The 22,021-nt window shown below is 38.7% G+C and overlaps 1 protein-coding gene across 2 annotated transcripts in view; it reads right to left on the reverse strand.

Annotated features, from left to right (window-relative positions):
- Positions 1 to 19,198, reverse strand: part of LOC121946660 (paired box protein Pax-7-like) — an 81,253-nt gene extending 62,055 nt beyond the window's left edge. The window contains exons 1-4 of one of the 2 annotated variants that reach the window (XM_088082680.1): positions 18,669 to 19,198; positions 17,349 to 17,584; positions 16,995 to 17,139; positions 16,641 to 16,769 (exon numbers count right to left, since the gene is read on the reverse strand). In XM_088082680.1, the coding sequence (XP_087938806.1) occupies positions 16,641 to 16,769; positions 16,995 to 17,139; positions 17,349 to 17,584; positions 18,669 to 18,753 (595 nt within the window). In that variant the 5' untranslated portion in view covers positions 18,754 to 19,198. The remainder of the gene's footprint in view (positions 1 to 16,640; positions 16,770 to 16,994; positions 17,140 to 17,348; positions 17,585 to 18,668) is intronic. The other variant, XM_088082681.1, reaches the window with a different exon arrangement.
- Positions 19,199 to 22,021: the final 2,823 nt, after the last annotated feature.

Below are 22,021 nucleotides of genomic sequence, written 5' to 3' on the forward strand. Positions count from 1 at the left end.
AATATAAATACTGATAAAGATTAGAGCTGGGAGCAAATATAATAATAAGAGGCACTCTTAAGATATACTCGACACAGCAAAGCCCTCAGTGGACAGCTGCAGGCTTAAAGAAAGCAATTGCAGAAAGTTTTTAAAGCAATAGAATAATCTTATTTTGGCAGAAAGTACATTAACAATCAGAGCAGCGCAAAGAAAATGAAGTGATTTGTGCTTGTTGACTCTCTTCACAGATTCTGGTTCAGACGCTTTGAAATGCATAGGTTTGTAAGAGATGGAGGGATAGGTGAGCTTTTCATCAGCTACTCATCACTCCAAGAGGAAAAAAGCTGTCGCTCTGCTGATGTCACTTATCATGCCAATCAGAGCCAGCTCTAGCCTTCTCCAGCTGCTCATATATGTGTAATGCACTGTGGATGATGTGTTCTCATAAACCACTGGAAATTACCTGAGTCAAAATATCTGAGCTATTTGTAGATTCCTGGTGCTTGTCAAATAATTCTAATTGACAGTAAAATCTACCCGAGCATGCAGAAATTAGCTGCTCAAACACCCTGCACTTTTAAAAGTAGACACATTTAGTTTCATACAGTGTTGTGATTGGTTAGTTGTAACACCAAGAAGCACCACAGATCAGCAATTTCACCATTTTCATTTGTTATTCACTAGCAGCAATGATTTGTTACAGCTTATATTCAATACTTGAAAACATACACATTAGATGTAAAAATATATTGTTATAAGAATGTATTATTATTATTGTAATAATAATAATAATTAATATTATCATTATTATAGTCAAGTATTAGCTTGCATTTTTTAAACTTTAAGGACATATAGATCATATCAAGGATAAAGCCACATTATTGGTTATTAGCAGGAGGGACCCCACCGCATCTAATATCTAAATTGCGTTATGATTCACTCCAATCTCAGCCTGTTCTCATTCCAAACTCGTAAAATAGCGCCACTTTGACAGTGCCTTTGGCATAAGTCTGCAAAGCCAAAAGGCACCTGTCACATCTTCATGAAACGTGCAGGTGGCATCAGGTTGGAATGCTGCCAGTAACGACGTAATATAAGGAGCACAAGCTCTTGGGCAGGCAGGAAGGATGGCGGATGGATCCAACAAACCCTGGACTTTCATGCAGGAGTCTAGGGTTCACTTCCTATCTGAATGTAATGCTTTTTTAAACACCTTACCATGTTCCTCTTTTGCCTAAACCTAACCCTCCATTCCAGCATGTGTTTGTTGGCATCCTGCTGTTGCCATGTGCTGTTGTGTAAACATAACCACATGCAGCGTCATCCCACGTGCTTGTGTTGACATTACAGTAGCGGCATCCCAGACCATAAAGAGCAGATGCAGAGGGATACCTTTAGCGTAATATGTACACACAAAAGTCCACTGCAAAACGGTAAGTAATGTGACAACTTGGGGTGAGAACATGATTGTTGTGTTTATTTACTAAAGTGGTTAGGCTGCTTTAAGCAAAGTAAGCACTTTGAGGCAAGTTCTCCCAAACATTGGTGATTATCTTTGGGCCAGCAATGATGGTATGTAGAGGAAAGCGACTTGTTAAAACTATAATGTATAAAAAAGGCCAGTTTAGTCTTTGACGAGCACTCATACAAAATACATGTGAGTTAATTGACAAATTTGACTAATACCCATATCTAAGGTATGTTAGTATTTTTTATCTTGTAGTGAGTGTGACTGGTGGACTGAAGTGTGGGTGGATACTTAAACAACACAGTGGTTTCCAGTATAAAACAAACCTTGCTGTTTAAAGCCAAACGCTCCCTCTCACAGCTGGCTGCCCCAAAATGGCCGCACTCAGCACCAGCCATCACTCTCACAGTTGGTGTACGGAGGGAGCAAATTTTTGATTTGCAACACTCAGATGACATGTTTATTGTCTTTGTGTATGAGAGCAAAAAAAGCACAAATGAGGCAGTGAGAAATATTACAAGATAAAGGAGCTAAAGAGCGGAAAATGGGAGCTTTTATGGCCATATGTGGCACAGGCCACAGATGGTTTTTGGGCCAAGGGGATTTGCAGCTCTCAAGGTAACCACTCATTAGGCTTCAGATGCAGCCATTACTATTTTAAATGGTAAATCCTTAAATTCTAGACTTATTAACCACACAAAGCAGTACAGTACACTTTAACACTACATGTCACATTCACCCATTCATACAAACATTCACACACTGGTGGCTGAGCCTAATGTACAAGATGCCACCTGCTATTCAGTTATCATTCACACACACTCACACTCTGATGACGCAGCATCAGGAGCAATTTGGGGTTCAGTATCTTCCCCAAGGATACTTCAACATGTTGCCCGGAGGAGCTGGGGATTGATGCTAACCCTACGATTAGAGGCCGACCCACTCTACCTCTGAGCCACAGCCGCCCCATGAACTGCAACCTGAAACCTTTAAAAAAGAAAATATTTACAGCAACAACCACTGTTGGAGCAAAATCAAGGATTTTAGTATTAAAAGTGGGCTCAGTCTGGATCAGGCTGACAAACCTTTTTCAATTGAATAAAACAAACTCTGTATCCTGATGTTGTTTGACTCTTCAATATACAAAAGGCTTTGATGGGGCAAAACAGACGATTTGCTGTAACCCCGAGACCTTGGACCTGTTGATCCAACAGCAGAAAATTTTTCACAGCTTTCTATCAACAACAGTTATCTCTACCTCCACTATACCAAGAGATATGGATATAAGTGTCCAATGTCCTGGTGACTTCCTGACCTTTCTAGCACAAAACCAACAAATATTGAAGAAGAAATGCCAAAATCTAACAAGCAGATTGTCATGAGGACATCCACCGCCAGGCTAAACTATCCCTTTGCATATGTTTTTGATATCTGACAAGATGAAAAATTTAGATTGCTATCAAATCTAACAGAGCAAACTCATGGTCCCAGAGAATACACTGGTCTGACCAATGAGGAGCCACACTGCACAAAACACTGTGGACTGGGACAAGCATTGGACCAGCATCAGTGTTAACAGACAGACAACACCATGCCTACACTCACGGTTAAAACCTTCCATGACCTGCGGACATTGGTGAAGGAGGCTAAGAGGCAATACAGCGGATAAATCCTGGAAAGCAAAGGAGCCAGGTGACATCCCAGATGCACACTACCGGCCTGTGCTGACCAGATAGCACCAGTGTTTATGAGCGGTCTGTTTTAAAATCCACCATATCCCTCTGTAGTTCTGAGGTGATTCAAGTGGTTAGTAAAGAACTACATCTGCACCCAGCACCCTTGACCCTCTTCAGTTTGCCCACCAATCCAACAGATCCTCCATCCTGCATAAAGCCCTGACACATCTGGACAACAGGAAAGAACTATGTGAAAATGATGATTAAACACAATGGCCCCCACCAGGAAGAGTAGGAGGTGCAGAACAAAACACTGTGGTGTCAGGACCATAACTAAATGTTAGCAAAACTAAGCATCTGATGGTGGACTTTGGGAAGAAGCTGGAGAGGAACTACACCCCCCTCAGGATGATGGGACCATAGTGGAAAGGGTGAATCCCTTCAAGTTCCTCAGAGTCTACATCATCAAGGACCTGACATGGTCTTTCCTTCTACACATCCTCATCAAAAAGGCACAGCAGCAGATTTTTCACCTCTAACAGCTGCAGAAAATGTTCCCCACAGACACCTTAAGCTCTATACCTGCACCGTGGAGAGCATGTTTTCAAGGAACATCACTTCCTGGTACTACATCAATATTAATATTTTGTTATCTATATTTGATCCAGAGTGGTACTTGACGAGGCAACAAAGGATTTCACTGCACATTTGCAAAGATATGTTGAGAATCTGATAAATTAACTAAAAACTCTGAAAGTTGTTTTTTGCTCAGGAAGTTACTACTCCCGGCCAAGAAATATTCCAGCACATTCTGCCAATTAATTGCATCCATTTCAACATTCAGAGACATATTCTTTATGGATATGCCCCTCTGCCCACCCCCTTAAGGGTAGGCGAGAGAGGCAGTGGATGGGTCCAACAAATCCTCGACTTTCATGCGAGAGTCCAGTTTTCGATTCCTGTCTGAATGTGATTTTTTTTGTACACCTTACCATGTGCCTCCTTCCTAACCATCCATGCTAGCCTGTGTGTTTGTTGAGGTCCAGGCATTGGTTGCCATGTGCTGTTGTAGCCAAAACATAACCACATGCAGTGTAATCCCACCATGTGCTTGTGTCCAGCATCCCAAAACATAAAGAGCCAACACGTTCTCTCAACTCATCACATGGTGCTACTTTGTCAGTGACCTTCTGCATCTACTTATGAAGTTTTACGTATCCTTCTCCATCAGCTGTTTACACTCTGGGATGCTGCTACTATGATGTCAACAAATGCACATGATGGGATGATGCAGAACATCATATTTAACAAGTTCAGAATGAGAACGGGCTGAGAGAGCAGATGCAGAAGGATACCTAGAGTGGAATATGTAGACGTGGGAGTCCACTGCAAAGCGGCCATTTGTTACCACTTCAGATGATAATGTGTTAATGTACTGTATGTTTTATATGGGCTATAAAAGAACTGAATGTTTTTATTGAATGAATTTACAGCATTGGCCTTAACCAAACAGACCAAGATTCCCTTTTTAGTTAAGTGTGCTGTTTATATCACAACATTAAATACAAAGCAGCCTGGAATGTAGAGATCAGGCCAAACTGATACTGATTAGAGTTCATGCAGTCCTAGAAAGACCAACAGCCATTGACGTTAATGTAACTTTACACTAACCTTTAAACTGACAATTAAACGCCTTTCAGTGCTCTGGGCTTATTTCAGTCTTTCACTTTCAGGTATGGTTAAATAATCTACAGTATTTTCACACCTTTCAACAAATTAAGATCTGATACATTTTATGTATATTTCAACTGCAAATTTTCGACTGCAAGAACATTATATCAAAACCTTTCTAAGAGTTAATTTGTTATGTTGACATGGGGCTGGACATTGGGAGGTGGGGTTACACCCTGGAAAGGCTGTCAGACCACCAAAGGGCGCATGCATACAGAACATCTAGATAATGTTGAATTTTTGTGTTACTCCAACTAAAACTTGACTTTTAAAATACATGTTAACATGTTAACTGAAATCTAATTTACACACCACAGTCATACCTGAACTGGCCTAGGCGTCCTGCACATGCTCCATAGTCCCTGCACCAGGCTCTGACTCAGAAGTCAAACAATAAACAAAAGAAGAAGAACGGAAGAAAAATTAACGCTTTAGTTGGTATTGTCTTCTTTTGTTTTCTATGAGTACCTACAAAATGTACAGCACTGAAAAGTTATCCATGTTTTTACTGTTGGACATGCAACCTATTTGGCACTTGCTACTTGTTTGGTATGTGACGTAATAGGTCACCCGGGTGAAGGTCCAATAGCAGCTCACTGAAAGGTTGCATATCTCCACCTACCATGGCACAGTGAGACATATTTCCATTTATAAATGGATTCTCCTAATCAAGCCTGATGGAACTTTAACTGTAGCCCCACTTAACTGTGCATGGAAACTTACTGACTGAGACAAACAACCATTCACATTCACACCGTCAGAAAATGTGGAGTCACCAACTAACCTAACCTGATGTCCTTGGACTGTGGGATGAAATTTGTTCTTCTTTTCATCAAATCAATTGAAGCCATTTCAGCACTGGGAAACATTATGCTCCACTCAGTTCAGAGCATCAACTACATGTGAAAGTATTTTGTCTTTTTTGTTATCTTATTTCCCCGATTTTATAAAGACACCTGCTGCTTGGAGTAGCTGTGGGAAGCACAAGGTTTTTCCTTCCACCCAAACAGCAGTAAAAATGTGCAGTGAGTGGACCAGCAAACCCTCCCACTGCAGATGTACATTCATTCAAAGCAGGAACATTAGAAATGCCGATCAGCTCAGCAGCGCAGAGGAGAAGCTTTCCTTTCAGCGTTTTGCTGTTGTCTAGCTCAATCGTGTCACTTTGAGGGAGTCTATTCAGAGGTATTCATGCATCTGCCTTCAGGCCACAATGGCCGCCACTTTATAAACTGTCAGCTGCTTTGCCACAAGCCTTTGGTTCATATTGTTTTCCTTTTCTTTAATAAACTTGGAGGAGTTCATCAACTCTTTCAGTGGCAAATGCAGGCACAAAATAACAGACAGGCCTCCTGGTCCAAGTTTTTTTCTCTCCATTTTTCTTGTTAGCAACTGTTTATGTATCAGCAGACCATGCATGAAAGCAGACATACGGGGTGTATTGTGTACACATGCGCGACGTCTAACACTGCCTTAAGAGGGCTATAAAGGGCGCAGTAATTCAGAGATACACCGTGGTGCCTTGACATGCTTTAAAAGTAATGAATGAAATCTTAGAATCTCTAACAGGCAGCAGATGGAAAGTCATCACCAGAGAGGGAATGATATGACCTCTTTTCATGTTTTTTGGTCAGTAGGCTGCTGAAGTCTGTACAATCTGGAGTCTATGAAATGTTATCTCATTCATGCAAGTTGGTTTAAGACCGTGTTTATGTGCTGCACAAGACAGTACAGCTCAGAAACAATCATATTCATGTACTGCATACCACATGTAAAAACAGCACTCTCAGCTTTATCACACAGTCTGAGTGATACCAAACTCCTGACCTGACGGCCAAATCATGGCCTCCAACCATTTTCTAATTAACAATCAAAATAAAATGATTCTAACTGGGAATTGTTTTTGTACTTTTAGTATACATAAGGTGCCAGAGTACATAAAATTGCATCGAAATAGAGCTTGTTTATGAAAAAGTGAAGGATCCCCCACACCCCCTGACAGAGGTCCTAACATCCTGGAAATGTCCTAAAATCCTAGAAATGTCCTTAATCCAAGAAACTTCCCAAAATCCAAGAAATGTTCAAAAATCAGAGAAATGTCCTAAAATCCTAGAAATGTTCTGAAATACTAAAATCCTAGCAACCTCCTAAAATCCAAGAATTGCCCCAAAATATTGTCCACTATATGGAAATTCCCATTGGTTTTTCCATAACACATGCCATAAGGACATACATAAAAAATGTGCATTAAACATGGCACATCCAATAAAAAACATATGGCAACATGAAAACGTACCAAACTAAGACACCACTATGGTTTTTGTTACACTGGTACTGCTATATAATATGTCTTATCATATCATACGTCTATTATGGAGGACATGGTGTAAGTCATTTTTGGTACGTATTTCCACACCTCACATAGGTGGACAGGATAAAGGTCTAATGAAAAGCAATCATTCAATAATGACAGCCTCTAAAGAAACCAGCTGTCTGTAGTACTCTCAGCACATTGTATCCTGAAAATTTAAAAAATAAATAATTTGACTCTTTAACTCTCTGATCCTTTTTTTTTATATTTAGACCGTCTGCATTTGGTGTTGCCTCTGAGGTCTGTCTACTAAATACTAACACTGAGGCAAGTTCCCTAACTTTGTGTTTTTCATCTCTGAAAGACTGAATAACACTTTAGTGTGTGCTTATTAGACTAGGTGGGTGAAATGAATGACTTCATGTCATTACTTATGATTACATCATTAATAACTTCCTTGGTCAAAATTATCTGCATTCAGTAAAGCTAAGCACCAATATTACCCTTTGAAACCTCAGCAAATTAGCTATTGGCTTGATTTCTTTCAAAAACTTGGGAAGAAGGCAATAAGCAACTTCACAAAAAATGATCCAAAAGTTAACAACATAAAAAGAGTCAAAAGTTACAAGATATTGGCAAGAAAAGAAATGTAAAAAAACAAAAACAAAACAATAAACAAAATAAATCTGTAATAACTGCTAAAAGAAACATATAATAATATGCATACATTCTGTAACATACATTTAAATGTATACTCAAATAATCATAGTTATGTACTTTTCTGGATATTTTCCCTGTTTTTATTATTTTCTCTATTTCCTAAAAATGTTCTCTCTTTAAAAAAAAAAATCAGCTTGTTTTCTTGTCACCTTTTACTAATTTATTGATAAAAATGTTCTCTCTTTAAAAAAAAAATCAGCTTGTTTTCTTGTCACCTTTTACCAATTTATTGACCATTGCATTTTTTCATGTTTTCAACAGAAATGAGAGCAATCTCCTCAGGTTTTAAAGGTTTAAATGATTGTGAAAGGCATCAGAATGCTGTACAAAAACTGATGTTGTTCCAGGTTTCAAAGGGTTACACTGCACCCATCCAGGGGATGAGGGCTTGCTGTGTTAATGAGTATGAAAATGATGTGAATGATATGCTACAGCCTTCAGTCACCAGACCCCCACCATCAAAACACAAGGTGAGGGAAAATGTTTCGTTCCACACATCTGAAGAATCTCTGAGTGGCAACACTGAAGCTGCTCTGGAGGCTAACACACTGCATGTTGGCTTTTAATTTAATTTGTCACCTATTTGTATATTGACATCAACTCATTGCTGTTAGAATCTAATCCATCATGCATTATCATAATTCCAAGTGATTTCATAAATTACAGCACAATACGATCAATATTTTTGTCATTAGATGTGTTGAGAAACAAAAAGGCAGAACACTGTGAGAGATCAGCTCAGTGTACAGTGTTTCCCTCATCGACTCATACAGGGATGCAGTGTGAATAATGCTCAGCTCCCATCACCAGTGTGTGTTTAATATGTGGCTCAAATTATTTTAATGCGGTGACAGAGAAATGGCCATTAATCCACTTTCATACCTTTCAGTAGCGTGAACATTTACTCTACCCCCCAAAAATTGCCGGGCTTTTATGCCCCAGTAATCTCTGTATATTTAAGGTCATTTTCTAGCCAATTACATTGGATGGTTGCATTTGGTGAATGTGATTTCCTCCATGGATTGATAGAGAATTCCATGAATAAGCCACCTAATAGATCCGCACACACAGCCCTCTATAAAATTTTCAAACCGGATTTTTGAGATGCATTTAGTCAATCGCTAAAATAAGTCCAGGCAACACACCTTTGCATTCTCTGCTAATATGAATATTCTTACATTTTAAATATATACTGATCACTCCGTCTCTTCTATATTTGGCCAATTCTTTTTCAAAATGAAATCGGAAAAAAAAGGAGCTAATGACAAGCCAAGAAAATACAATATCCAGCTGTCTTTTTCAAAATTCTACTAACATGATTTAATAATAATAACTTTAACAGTAAATGACCATTGTATTTGTTACAGTATTTTACAGTAAAATATGAGGTATCCATTATAATATTGGCTCCAAAAATCAAGATTTACAGTCTTTTCAGTTTTTTTAAAAAAAACCTGTACATCACTGTTAGAATTGACCATTTTACAGTCATTTGTTACAGTGTAGATTTCTCCTGAATGGCATATAGTTACCAGCATCCTACTACTACAGCATCAATACCATATTACTTCAACATTATATTATTGTCTAATATATTACAGTATTTAACACTAGAATATGAGGTTTCCAGTGTAATATTGGTTCCAAACAGCATCACGATTTACAGTGTTTATTTCTGGAATTTTTTTCCAAATCACAAAATACTTTCTTTTTTATTTCTGAAATTCATCTAAACGTAAAAGACATTGTCTTAAAAAACAGCGCAGCATATTTGGACCGAATCCTTCAGTCAGGGAGCTGTGTCTTAAAAGCCAGCTGTGTTTGATCCTGCAGCTCTTTCTCAATGGTGTGTGTGTGCCGCGGCTCTCGCGCTCTCAGGCTCTCAGGCTTTCAGGCTCTCGGGCTCTTAGGCTCCTGGGCCATGTTTTGCTGGACAGCCAACTGAGTTGGATTAAAGCAGATGTCTCCCTGCCAGATCCTGACACACTGGCAGCTAACAAACCAATCAAGCACAACATATCACGCCAACCTCTGAGACCCTTGACTTTTTTCTAAATACTTGCATTTTTTAAATAAAAAACGACTGATGAGTAATGTCTGCCTGCATGATACACACTGAACATGAGAGTGGAGCTGCACAGCTGCAGTACATGAGCTCCCCAGCTCTCCGGGGGCTCAGTTAAAGACCAACCAAAGTGTTGACATTTTATCAATTTGTTGTTGCCATATTGTTTGTGCTATGTTTTGTGATTTCTCTGTTTGTCATTGTCTTGTGTGTATCCTTTGCAAATGGGCTGTTAATGGGATGCCCAAGGCCTCTGACTGCCCTCAACCCCGTTTTGCCTATTTGCTCTTTGTGCACCGCTCCTCTTTTGTTGGCTGATCAGCTTCCCATTGGGTTGCCAGACAAGATTCTTGGCATTTGTCGGCAAAATGAAAGGAGGATTAAGGGATGGCTACTGAACACTCCATGGCAAAGAAGTGGGCTGCTATTCTCCTTTTCAAAGCCTCCTCCCAGTTCAGCGGCTCCCCTTTATATATATTGGTTTTCTCAAAGACATCACTGAGAAGTCCAAAGTGCTGCTAGATATAAAGGAAAATCAACAAGTAGGTCAGCGCCCACAAAAATGCTAATGGGTGTTAAAAAAGAGGAGAAGCCGTACAATTAGCTGCATTCTAGGTTCTAATTAAAACAATGATGTTAACGTTTGTTAGTTGCATTTATCAACTGCTGGACTGACTGATCTCTAAAATGTCAAAATAATATCAAATTCCCATTCATGTGAAGTTGTCATTGGTTGGTCTATTTGATTAGAAAGAGTAAAGGCAGCCAAATGACATATTTGAGTAAATTGTTGATGCTCTCATACACAGCCAAATACAACCAACTTCTAATAGAAATGTACAGGCAGTTTTTAGTTTGTTTGATTGTTTTGTTTTGTTTTGTTTTGTTTTGTTTTGTTTTGTTTTTCAGTAAAACACTCTAAATCTTGATGCTTTTTGGAGCCTAGTACTACCCTGAAGTACCCTGGAGTACTACCCTGTAAACCTCATATTCTGCTGTAGAATACTGTGACAAATTTAGCAGAAATATATTGTAAAAGTAACTTACAGTATTGATACTGTAAAACAATGGTAGGATGCTGTCAGTAGTTTACTTAAATGTCACAGGAATATTAGTTACAGTATTGTTGTTGGGTTGAAGGCATTTTCTTCTACATTTGATACCTGCCAATGATTATTATGAGTAGTAGTAGCTGTAGTAGCTGTAGTAGTAGAATGGTAGTCGTAGTTAGTCGTAGTTGTAGTCATAGTAGTAGTATATGAGATTTCTGGAAAATGGCGTGCTGTTCAAGCTGAGTATTAAGTCAGTATCATCATAATCAGCTTTTAGTAGAATCATATTATAATCTCTGCATGATATTATGTTTAATGTGATTCTGTTTAATCATTCATTTAATGATCCAGATTTAGCTGTTAAAAACAATATGAATTAGTGTGGTTTTTGTTTTATTGCATATGTACTTTGGTCTCATGTGATTCATAACATTAGCTTCACTATTTGACATGTGACTTTGCATTCTTTTGCCAAAACCTGATACATCTCTACAAATTTCCTTTTTAAAAATCATGATACATAGATTTTAATGTATGTCTATGTTTACTGCATGTCCGTAAAGTATAAACATTTATTATGAATTTATTTCACATTTGAAACCTTGTTTTGATGTGATAATATTACTGAAATTCCGGTTGTTACATGTGATGTCTTATATTTCATATGAAATATCTAAAGATGTGAAATTTTTATGTGTGATTAATATGTGGAATGTGTTTCTTTCATGAAACTCACATATTTGGACTGGATTATTTGATATATTCAAGAAGCTGAACTCTACTTTAACCTAAAATCTACCATTTGACTGGAATTGTGTCTTATTCATTAATGGATGGATGGATGGAGACACGGACGATATATATGGATATATCTTTACATTAATTGCAACATTAATTTATGCATCAATTGTGCCAAGTTTTTTTTTTTGCTGTTGTTTTTTTTTTTTGGCTGAAGTAATGCTAATATTGCGTTTATTAAATATATTACCAAATAAGGCCTTCTACCTCACATGCTGTAGGGTTGACATGCCTTTGTGAAATTTATATTTTTCTGATTTGCTGTGTATGTCTTCTATCCTGTTGCTGCCACAGTGACCCAGTTTCCCCAGTGGGATCAGAGTGGGATCTCCCAATGCCGGGAGGGGGTGTGATGATAGATTAAACTCATCAGTTGCAGCTTGTATTATTTAGGCTGAGTCCCATCCGCTGTGTGTGTGGTGTGTTGGCTGAGGGAGAGTAAGAGTTTGTAATGTAGTTAAAACAACATCACCTTGATAACCATTTTAAGTATGTGAAAATCTGAACTTATTAGTCCATAAGGCGCTGTCCGAGTGCATAAAATAATATTCGAGCAAGAACACAGCATTGGTGTTGGGGGGCACAGAGGCCCAGACAGGTCCTGTATCAGGCTGCAAATGGGCTTTAATGAATAGACAGGCGAGCCTGAAAGCAGCACTGGCTCCAGCTAATATGATGAACTCTCATTGTGGCAGTGTCACTGCAAATGTTTCTGATATGCACAAGCAGCAGAAGATCAAAAGCCTCTAAGCCGCTCACTTTGCTCTGCTCTAAAAGTCGGAAACATAGCGTATGAATCCTGTCCTCAGGTCTGCCTCGGGTCAGCATGCCACCACCGCTGCTGCTGCAGGAGTCACATCCTCAGAGTTCATTAGCTCACTGGCTCCACAGACAGCATGTCTCCATACATGAACCTCTCTGAGTCCATACTTATTGTTACTGTTAACACAGTACTGGGGGTCACATTGCTCTGTTATTCTCCAGTCATGTATCGTCAAACTACCAAAAGCTGCTGTTGTCCTCTACATGTCTGTCTAATTACTTATTATGACAAATGCTGAACCTTTTGAAACCTGAAGTGACATCACTTTTCTTGCACTCCCTCCAGAGGCCTGTCACATGTATTAACCCTGTGCAAATTGGTTGTGACCCCACACACCACCAAGGCAATGCGCAACTTGACCAGAAATGTTCCACAAATTGCAAAAAATTAGTACATTTAGTAAAAGTATTTGTTAAAAAGCTAAGAAAAAAAAATCCAGAATTCCAAAATTTCAATGCCAGGGAAAAGGAAAAAAGTTAGAGGAAAAAAGCAATATTTGTAATAATCCTAATTACATATTTAAATATTACAAAAAAATATTTTTGAGTGTGTGGAGGAGGCATTCATTTTCAAGTGGTATAGCTTGCAGGATTATTATTTGCTCTTCTCCAGTTTTAGTCATAACAGCATGATCAATAATAACTAGATTACTAGCTAATTTAGTAATTGAAGGTGACCAAATTTGGAGCTCATTAACATTTCAAGCAGACTATATAGGGAAAAAGAGAGATGAGAAGAATAGCTGTTACTGTGTGGATGGTAAATGGTAAATGGAGTGTACTATGTATAGCTTCAATGATCAATCAGTTATCATAGGAGATTAATGCATTTCACCAGGATAGTCATGATGACCATTATTATTTCTGTTGATACCACTCCTCTATGTTGCACATTGGCTTCCAGCCCCCTTGTCCTTTTTATCAATATATGTCTCTTAGAAATGTGAATGTTTGGTGTGAGGCAGCGGGGGAGAAAGGGGAGGTTAATCCCAGTTTAATACACTGATGCACAGCCCAGGACCGAGGCTGTGATGATTGTGTTATCTCCAGCCAACATTTGGGTCTCCCTCAATTTCAACCCCGCAAAATAGCTGGGAGAAAGTGCAGATGGAGTGGAGTAAGTGTGGATGCCCGGGGAAAAGTGATATTAATAGCTGCAATAGAACTTCCCACTGCCTGTGCTCTGTGTAAAGCTGCCTCTCGTCACTTCCACTGGATTTGTTTGAAGTGCTCTCTCAATCCTCGCTGTCAACCTTTTTTTTTCTTTCAACCAGGCTTATTCTGGATTCTAAATATTGACTGTTTTCCCCCTATAGTAGGTTATGTTTTCCTTTAGGAAACAGCATCTTGATTACATGCTGCCTTTAACTATACAGGAAGCTGATCAGAGGTTGGACAGACAGACATCCTGCCTCATAGCTTACCTTGCCTTTCTTTTACACCTGCCCTAAGAAATGACATTTATTTTCCCACTATATCAACAAAAAATAGTGTGTTCAGTTAAATATCATACATATTTATATTAGACTGATGTGATCATTATTTTTTAGCTTTTCCTCCTACAATTTCCAACTATTAACATCTATCATAACTGAGTATAATAAAAACAAAATTTAGTCATATTTTGTCAAAGAGTATCTTTTCCAAGATGTGATCAGGGGGGTTTCTACAATTTGAGGACACTGCGGGCTACGCCCCAAACTGTGTCAGGGGGTCTGGGGGGATCTTCCCTCAGGAAGATTGAATCATAAATCTATTAGAATTCATTTTCCTTTTTTTTATGTGTGAGCTTTTTGTTTAGTGGTGTCAGCAGTTGCACATAAGTAAAGTTGACCATTCTGCAAAATGTTTTCTTCCTGCTGTATATATCAGCGCTATAGCATGAAGAAAACAGTCACTCTGATAAGAAATGTTAATAGTACCCTCTGAGTGTTTGTCTCTGTAGCCCACAATCACACCTCTTTCATTCCGCCTATACTGCTGCTGAAATACACTCTGGCTCTCCCTGAGATGTTGCCAACATGCCACCAAAAACAATCCCATAAAAGCAAATGAAATGAATATTTAAAAATACAATCTAAACAACACGAGAGGAAACCTTAAAATCTCATGAATTTGCGCCGCGGGCACCACACCACGAAGTGAGCCGCTGAGAGATGAAAGTGAAAAGAAATAAAAGGCTCAATTTAATCTGCTTTAAAGCCCTTCAACAGAATGCATGTGCCTGGAACTGTGAGAGTGAGGGCTGATAGGGGATAAATATATTTCTTACCATGCCTTCCAGCTATTACACCCCTCTCCAACACAGACGCCTATTCAACTGACACCGGTTTCATTACCAGCTGTAATAGGCTAAGTCTTCAAATTATTAAATGCCAGGCCCGGATGACAGAAAGACACCAGCTGATCTTTTGAAGAACATGAAAAGGAGAACACTTGATAGCATTTGAAAAAAAAAAAAGTCACCTGTCGAAGCTGTGGTCAGGAAACAGTGGGAGCTATGGGCCTAAAGTCTGATTAATTAACAGCACATTCTGACAAATGCACTAACACACAAGCCTACAACACAGACAGCAGTCTGCAGGTTATTGTATAACTGCTGGTGTTTGAGCAGAGCAGCTTTGTGATGGAGAGTGACCCACAATCACACCGTGTCCCGGCAAGCTTCCACAAAACAAACACAAAATCTAAAAAGATGTATTCACTCTGCGAAAAAAATAAATAAATAAAACAGTCCATGACATATAAGATGCTAAATGATAAATGTGTCTCAATTTTTTAATGGCAGTCTGAGAGACATACCTATAGCCAAAATGTCACATTAATACTTGAGAAATATTTACGAATGCTTTCGGCCTCTTCATCAAATTTGGTCTTTTTGATACTTACAAATGATTGAATGTAACAGCCTTAAAAAACATAGACATAACCATTCACCTTAATTTATATGTATCTAATTTTTACATTTACTTAAACTGTAGCTGTATTTACTTAATTTTGTGTAGTATAGTTGTTGCAACTTAAAAATGACAAGTGCAATTATCTTGTTCATTCTAAGTGTCAGCAGCTTCAGTAAACCAAGCTAGTCTGACTTATCATGACAACAAGGATTTAGCCAATGCTTAAGTTTTGCCAGTTCTGTTTGTTAATATGTTTAAAAAATACAAATATGGCTAATTTGCAACCAGCAGAATACATATATAAACCACAATAAACTTGGTTATTGAAGTTGCCAAAAATTTTGAAAGATTGATTTCATTCAACTTTTTTAAATTGCAACACATTCACAAAATCAAATAAATTTAACTGAATTTCAAATAAACTTACATTTAGGTATAAAATAAACATATATTTAGACCTATAGTTATATTTACTTACATTTTTCAAGGCAATCGGTTTCCTTTTTTTTTTTTAAAGTAAAATCAACTCACCAGATAAAATGGTGTACACCTCATAAAAATCTAAAACTTAGAAGGCTGCAAGTTTAAAGATAAATCCATTTGTGGATCTGTGTTTATCCTGGTGGCATTCAACTGTATGATTTGAGTGGGCCTCTATTTCAGATTGTCAGGATATATTTTTCTGTTTCCATGTTTGTATTTGATTTGAAATGTTTGGTTCTGTGAAAGATTTTTTTTTATTTTTTTGCAGTGAACTTGACGTCCACACACTAGCGGCCGCTGTGAGGTCGCTGGCCCCTGGCCCCGGGGTGTCAGGGGTGTGCCCGTCAGACTGCCTGTAATTGATAATGACTGGCACATCGGTCATCTGTCAGCGTCGCTTTCAAGGGAGCGTTTAAGCGGCGCCACGGGAGCCCGATCCACCCCAGCGCGCCCCATCATAAATAATGAAGCGGCCCCTGAGTCTGCTGGGAGAGCAGCTTAGAGTAGGGAGACCCAGAGCGACAAAACGTCCATTTAGACCCAATTTGTAGACAATTCATAGCCCTAAACAGTAGTCTAACCCGCAGCTGTCCACAGGGTTTTTAACTGTGTGTGCTCCTCTGGCCTACCTTTGTCGCCGAGGATGCCGTCGATACTGTGTTTGGTCTTCTTCTCTCCGTCTTCATCTTTTCTATCACATTCCTCCTCATCGTCCTTTTTTCCAAATCGAGCTCGGAGTACACGGCTGATCGAACTCACTGCGAACACAGACGCAACTTCACCAGGATAATAATAATAATAATAATAATAATAATAATAATAATAATAATAATAATAATAATAATAATAATAATAATGTATGCAAGTAAATATACTTTTATTAATAATAATAATAATAATGACCAACCTTAGCCTGAATTTTCTATCTATCTAAAATAGTGGGGAAAAAGCGGAGAAAAGAGATTGAATGAAATGCGGCTTACCAGAGGAGGCCTCACCTGAAGGGACTGTGCTTCTGTCACACACCCCGTCCTTCAGCAGCTTATCCCGGATCTCCCAGCTGAACATGCCGGGGTTGTCCCGCTTGTACTCCTCTATCCGCTTCTCCACATCCGGCGTGGCTACCTGCTGCAGGTGACACAGCAGCACCGAGAGACAAACAATAAGAGCATAAATACAGGCTGCTTTAAAATTAAAGGCCGCGAATCCCTAAAAAAACAGCATTAAAATGAACTGTAATAAATTACATTTATTATTATTATTATTAGTAGTAGTAGTAGTAGTATTATTATTATTAGTATTTTTATTATATGTATCAATATTAGGCCTATTCTCACCCTGGGCTTGCTGCCTCCTATCGCTCCGGGCCGGATGGAGCCAGTCTCCTGGTAGCGGCAGAGGATCTTGGACACGCAGCCGTGAGAGACCCGCAGCTGTCGGGAGATGACGCAGGGCCTGATCCCATGGTGGGCCATCTCTACGATTTTGTGTCTGATGTGGTTGGGCAACGGGCGGCCGTTAATGAAGACCCCTCCAAGCTGATTGACCCGGCCCTGGCCCAGAGGAGTGGACACTGTGAGGGACACAAGGTCACACTCAGTATGTTGGAGGGAAATAGTGCTATTTCAGTGCTGTGTTTCATCTCCATGTAATCTGAATGAACAGTGTACATTAGACGTATTGGTGTGGACCTAATATTATTCTTTCAGTTATTCGCTGCAAACTGATAACGTCTCAATTGTAGAAACAAATCCAAAATTTCGTTCACAGACTGTCATTAACGAATCGCAGTCCGAGCCTGAGAGGAGGTGATGAGCCTTCTGTCCGTCTTCATTATTCACTATCACGCTCTCCAAATATTGCTGTGATCTGCTTCTCTTGTTCTTTTCTATTGGACTGATTTGATTTCTCGGAGCAGGCCACTTGAAGAAATCCCCCGTTTGGTTACAGACTGTCTGTGGTCTATGGTTAGGATTTAGACTAATTTTAAATAAAACAAAATGGTCAGTGGATGGTTAATAAACGAAGTGCAGCCTGAGATCTTCAATTTCAATTTAATTTCATAAGATAATAGGCCTTTTATTACATCCTATTCAAATTTTAGTAAGACAAAAAAGAATGGAGAAAAAACCTGTTAGGTTCTCCGCACATTCATTATGGAACAATCTGCAAGATGATCTTAAGCTTCAAGAAATGCTGACCTTGACTGAATTTCAAACCAACAGAGTCCAGACTGTTTGCAGCTGCGTTATCTTATCGTTCTGTTGTAAATATCTCTGTGTTTTTATGTCAATTTTTTTTTTGTTATTGAAACTCTGTGTTGCTACTGATCTTGGCCGTGTAAAAGGGATATTGCTCTCAGTGGGAAAAACATGGTTAAATAAAGGCACAATAAATAAAATAAAAAAAACAATAAAAGAAAAATCAGTGTGTAAAAAAAAATTAATGCTACTTTCACGGCAAAAAAAAATCCAGTTGAAGTAGCCTACTAAGGTCTTAGAGATTGTTATGCTGAAGTCCGTCTTGTTTTGCCTAAAATACTGAAACGATCAAACGGAGCTCTCAGATTTTCTCTTCTTTAGAGTCCCCCCGTGTGTGAGTGTGAAGGCCCGTCAGGCGGCTCCGGGTCCCGCAGCGGCCGCTCCGCTGAAGCCTACCTTCCAGAGGGAATCCAGTGCGGGGATAGTTCTGTCCGGGAGCCGGGCGCATCATCCGCGGTACCGTTCCTGGTAAAGACGACATTGTACCATTAAAAAAAAAGATTCAAAAAGAAAAGCAAAAGGCCGGACGCGTCTTTAGAAGTCCAGTTCAAGTGTAGACTTGTTGGTCTCAGGTGTTGTGAAGGTGCAGATGTCAGGTGGATCCGGTGTGGCGGAGCACTGAGAGCAGATGAAGTGTCAGCGTGAAGCCCGCAGCAGCCAGGCCGGCGCGTGCAGCACGAGGAGGAAATTCGGCGGCAAAGTGCAGCGCTGTGTGCAGCGGCGGGGACTCCCTATAGTGTTAATGTGCTCACAGTATATAGCTGTACCGTGTCTCTGACATGAGCTTTTTTAACCGGTGTGAAGGCTGGACTGCTCTGATGGGCTCCCGGACAAGTCTGGACCAGGCGGGCTCGAGAGGGGGTGGGGGGTGGGGGGGTCGCGAGCACGGATAGGTTCTCGGAGCTTTCTCTTTTTTTCCTCAGAGAAAAGCTCCAACAAGTTTTAGCAGCCAACGGAAACGAAGGGATAAAATGCACACACAGAAACTCTCTCTCTTTCTCTCTCGCTCTCTCACTCACACACACACACACACACACACACACACACACACACACACACACACACATAGGCCTATACACACACACACACCGCCAGCACGCCACATAGCCAGGGACTACACAATATAATCACAGTGAACCATGCACATTATCCTAAACAGTGGACACAAAAACACTCACCTCGGCTCCACTATAGTGCAACCCACAGCAATGACTGCAACAAACTGCAAGCTACCGATCAGTGTGTGCTGACACTGTGCCAATGCTGGATGGTGTTTATCATTAACTGTATACTGTCTGACAGCTGGAGACACAAAAACACCTGACAATAATACAATGCAATATAAATACTTATGCTGTGCAATCTAAAGCTCCCATATTGTGAAAAGTCTTTTTAAAAATAAAACAGGTTGGGGTGCTACTGTTAAAGTATAAAAACTCACATTCCTCAAAGAAATGCATACAGTTTGTAATCAGACTCTGACTTTTTTTAAAGGAGCCACCAAGATTTCTGTGAATTTGTGATGTCACAATACAGACAGTTGGAAACATAAACATTCTAAGTGGGTTCCTTTTGTATTTGTTGTTGGAATGTTTTACAGTGTATGTCAATGGGAAAAAATATCTATTTTTTAAATATATTTTCCTTTTTCAATAACTTTTATTTAATAAATTGCGCATACCACTTATACAGATATTATAGTGCAAAATTCTAAATTCAAAACATGCCAGGGGGTTTAAATTGAATAAATAATTTTCTTTTTTTAAAAAAAGGGAGAAGGAACGAACATCTGTACAGCTTATTTTAAACATCACAAAACAGATAACACAAAACAATAGACACAGTACAAAACTCACAGATGGAAAGAAACATATTTCCTTTGTTTCCAAAGCGCAAAGTCCAAATGTAATTCAAAGAGATCGGTTCCTTCACAACAATTTAGATAGAATTTAACTTCAATAGCTTACAGATGACACATGCCAATACAGTTTATATAGCCTTTTGATTTAATAGTGTTTATGTAATTTTTAACATTTTTGTAAAAACAAACTGTAAAAGGGGGCCTTTGGCTTGTAGACTTACGCTGATAGAAATTTGGCAAGAATAGGCCTAATCTGCAAAGTCTTTGTATCCAATGTCAATAATAAATTTGAAAACATCTTTCCATAATTTTCTATTGGCAGTGCCAGAAAAGATCGAGCACAGTTTCTGGATGAGCTGAGCAAAAGGAACAATTAATATCATTTTTATATTTTCCTTGGTGTAAGTGAATGGCACCGGCTGGACTCAAGCTGTTGCCTAGTAATTCCAGCAAAACCTTCTATAGACTGAATAGACACAAACACAGTGTTTATTTAACATAACTTCCAGGTAGAAAACATCACATCACACATATAAAATCAGTAATTAATTAACTTGTAGCTACCTAAAAAAAATGGTCCACCAAAAAAAAAAAAATTAAAAAAGCTAGCTGCTGTTAGCATGATGTCACGATAATTTGGTCTACAAAAACAGAAAAGTAGTCAGTCAGCAGGTGATTACAGGTATATGTTCAGACAGAAAGTACACGAAAAATCATGCTCGCAGTTTGAACATTGAAGCATGTGAACATGTTCTAGTAGAAACCCAAAAACCAATATGAATATGAGCAGAATATTGTACTTTCCCCCACTTTTACAGTTTTACTTTGATTTATTTACTAAATTCTCTATAACAGCAATTTATTGCTTGCCATCTGTCAAAATCGAAGAGCTGATAAAAAAGTGTCGCACCCAGCACATGTGCTGCATTAGGAGGAGTTACATGGAGATATGCTTCCCTGGGTTTTGCCTGTAGGCTTTTCTTACAGGCTGCACTATCCCTTTGATTGATAGAATAAGCCTACAAGAGAAAAATATATAGGCCTTTACATTAAGTATAATATAACCTATACAGACATTAAATTACACAGACATTTAAGAGCAAATGAAGAAAAATGAAAGTAAGAGAAACAAAGAGCTAAAGCAAAATACAATATACATAACATCAGTAAAAACAGTAGGTGAAAATTCATTGTGAAATACGGAGCTATGAAATATGGAACTAATTAAACTAATTAATTAAACTGTGAATATGAACATCGTAAAGGAAGAAATATACAGAGGTAAATCCTTGTGAGTTTTGGGGACATTTTTATGATTTTATGACATTTCTAGGTAGAATGTTTATAAGATTTAAGGATGTTAGGGTCTTTGCTAGAACCTCTGTCAGGGTCATGGAGGATCCTCCACTGGCTCTTTTTTGATAAGCATGCTCTATTTTGATGTTTTATGCATTCTGGCCCCTTATGTATACTAAAAGTACAAAAACAATTACCAGTGTGAATCACTTTATTTTGTTTTAGTCCTCAGCAAAAAAAAATAATACATTATCTTTCATTACATATAAGGATTCCATGTAAGAATTATGGTTAGCACACTCACAGTATAATACAACTATTTACACAGTATATTGTTTTCTTTTGTTAGACCGTAATAATGTCTTATTTGGTATATTGATATAATGTATATAAAATGCAATGTTACATGTGTATATCAGAATTTTAAACACATAGGGCTTTTATTTATTTGTTTTAATTCAAGCACCAAATCAATCTTGTTAATGGTGCTGCATTTGTGTTGCACTTTTCTAGTCATTTTGAACACTCAAAATGCTTTCACTACATGTCACATTCACACACATTCACACAACTGGTGGCCAAAGGTGCCGTC

This window comes from Plectropomus leopardus, chromosome 9 (genome assembly GCF_026936395.1).
Source record: "Plectropomus leopardus strain MGB_pleo_1.0 chromosome 9, ASM2693639v1, whole genome shotgun sequence".
In the NCBI taxonomy this organism is placed as follows: domain Eukaryota; kingdom Metazoa; phylum Chordata; class Actinopteri; order Perciformes; family Serranidae; genus Plectropomus; species Plectropomus leopardus.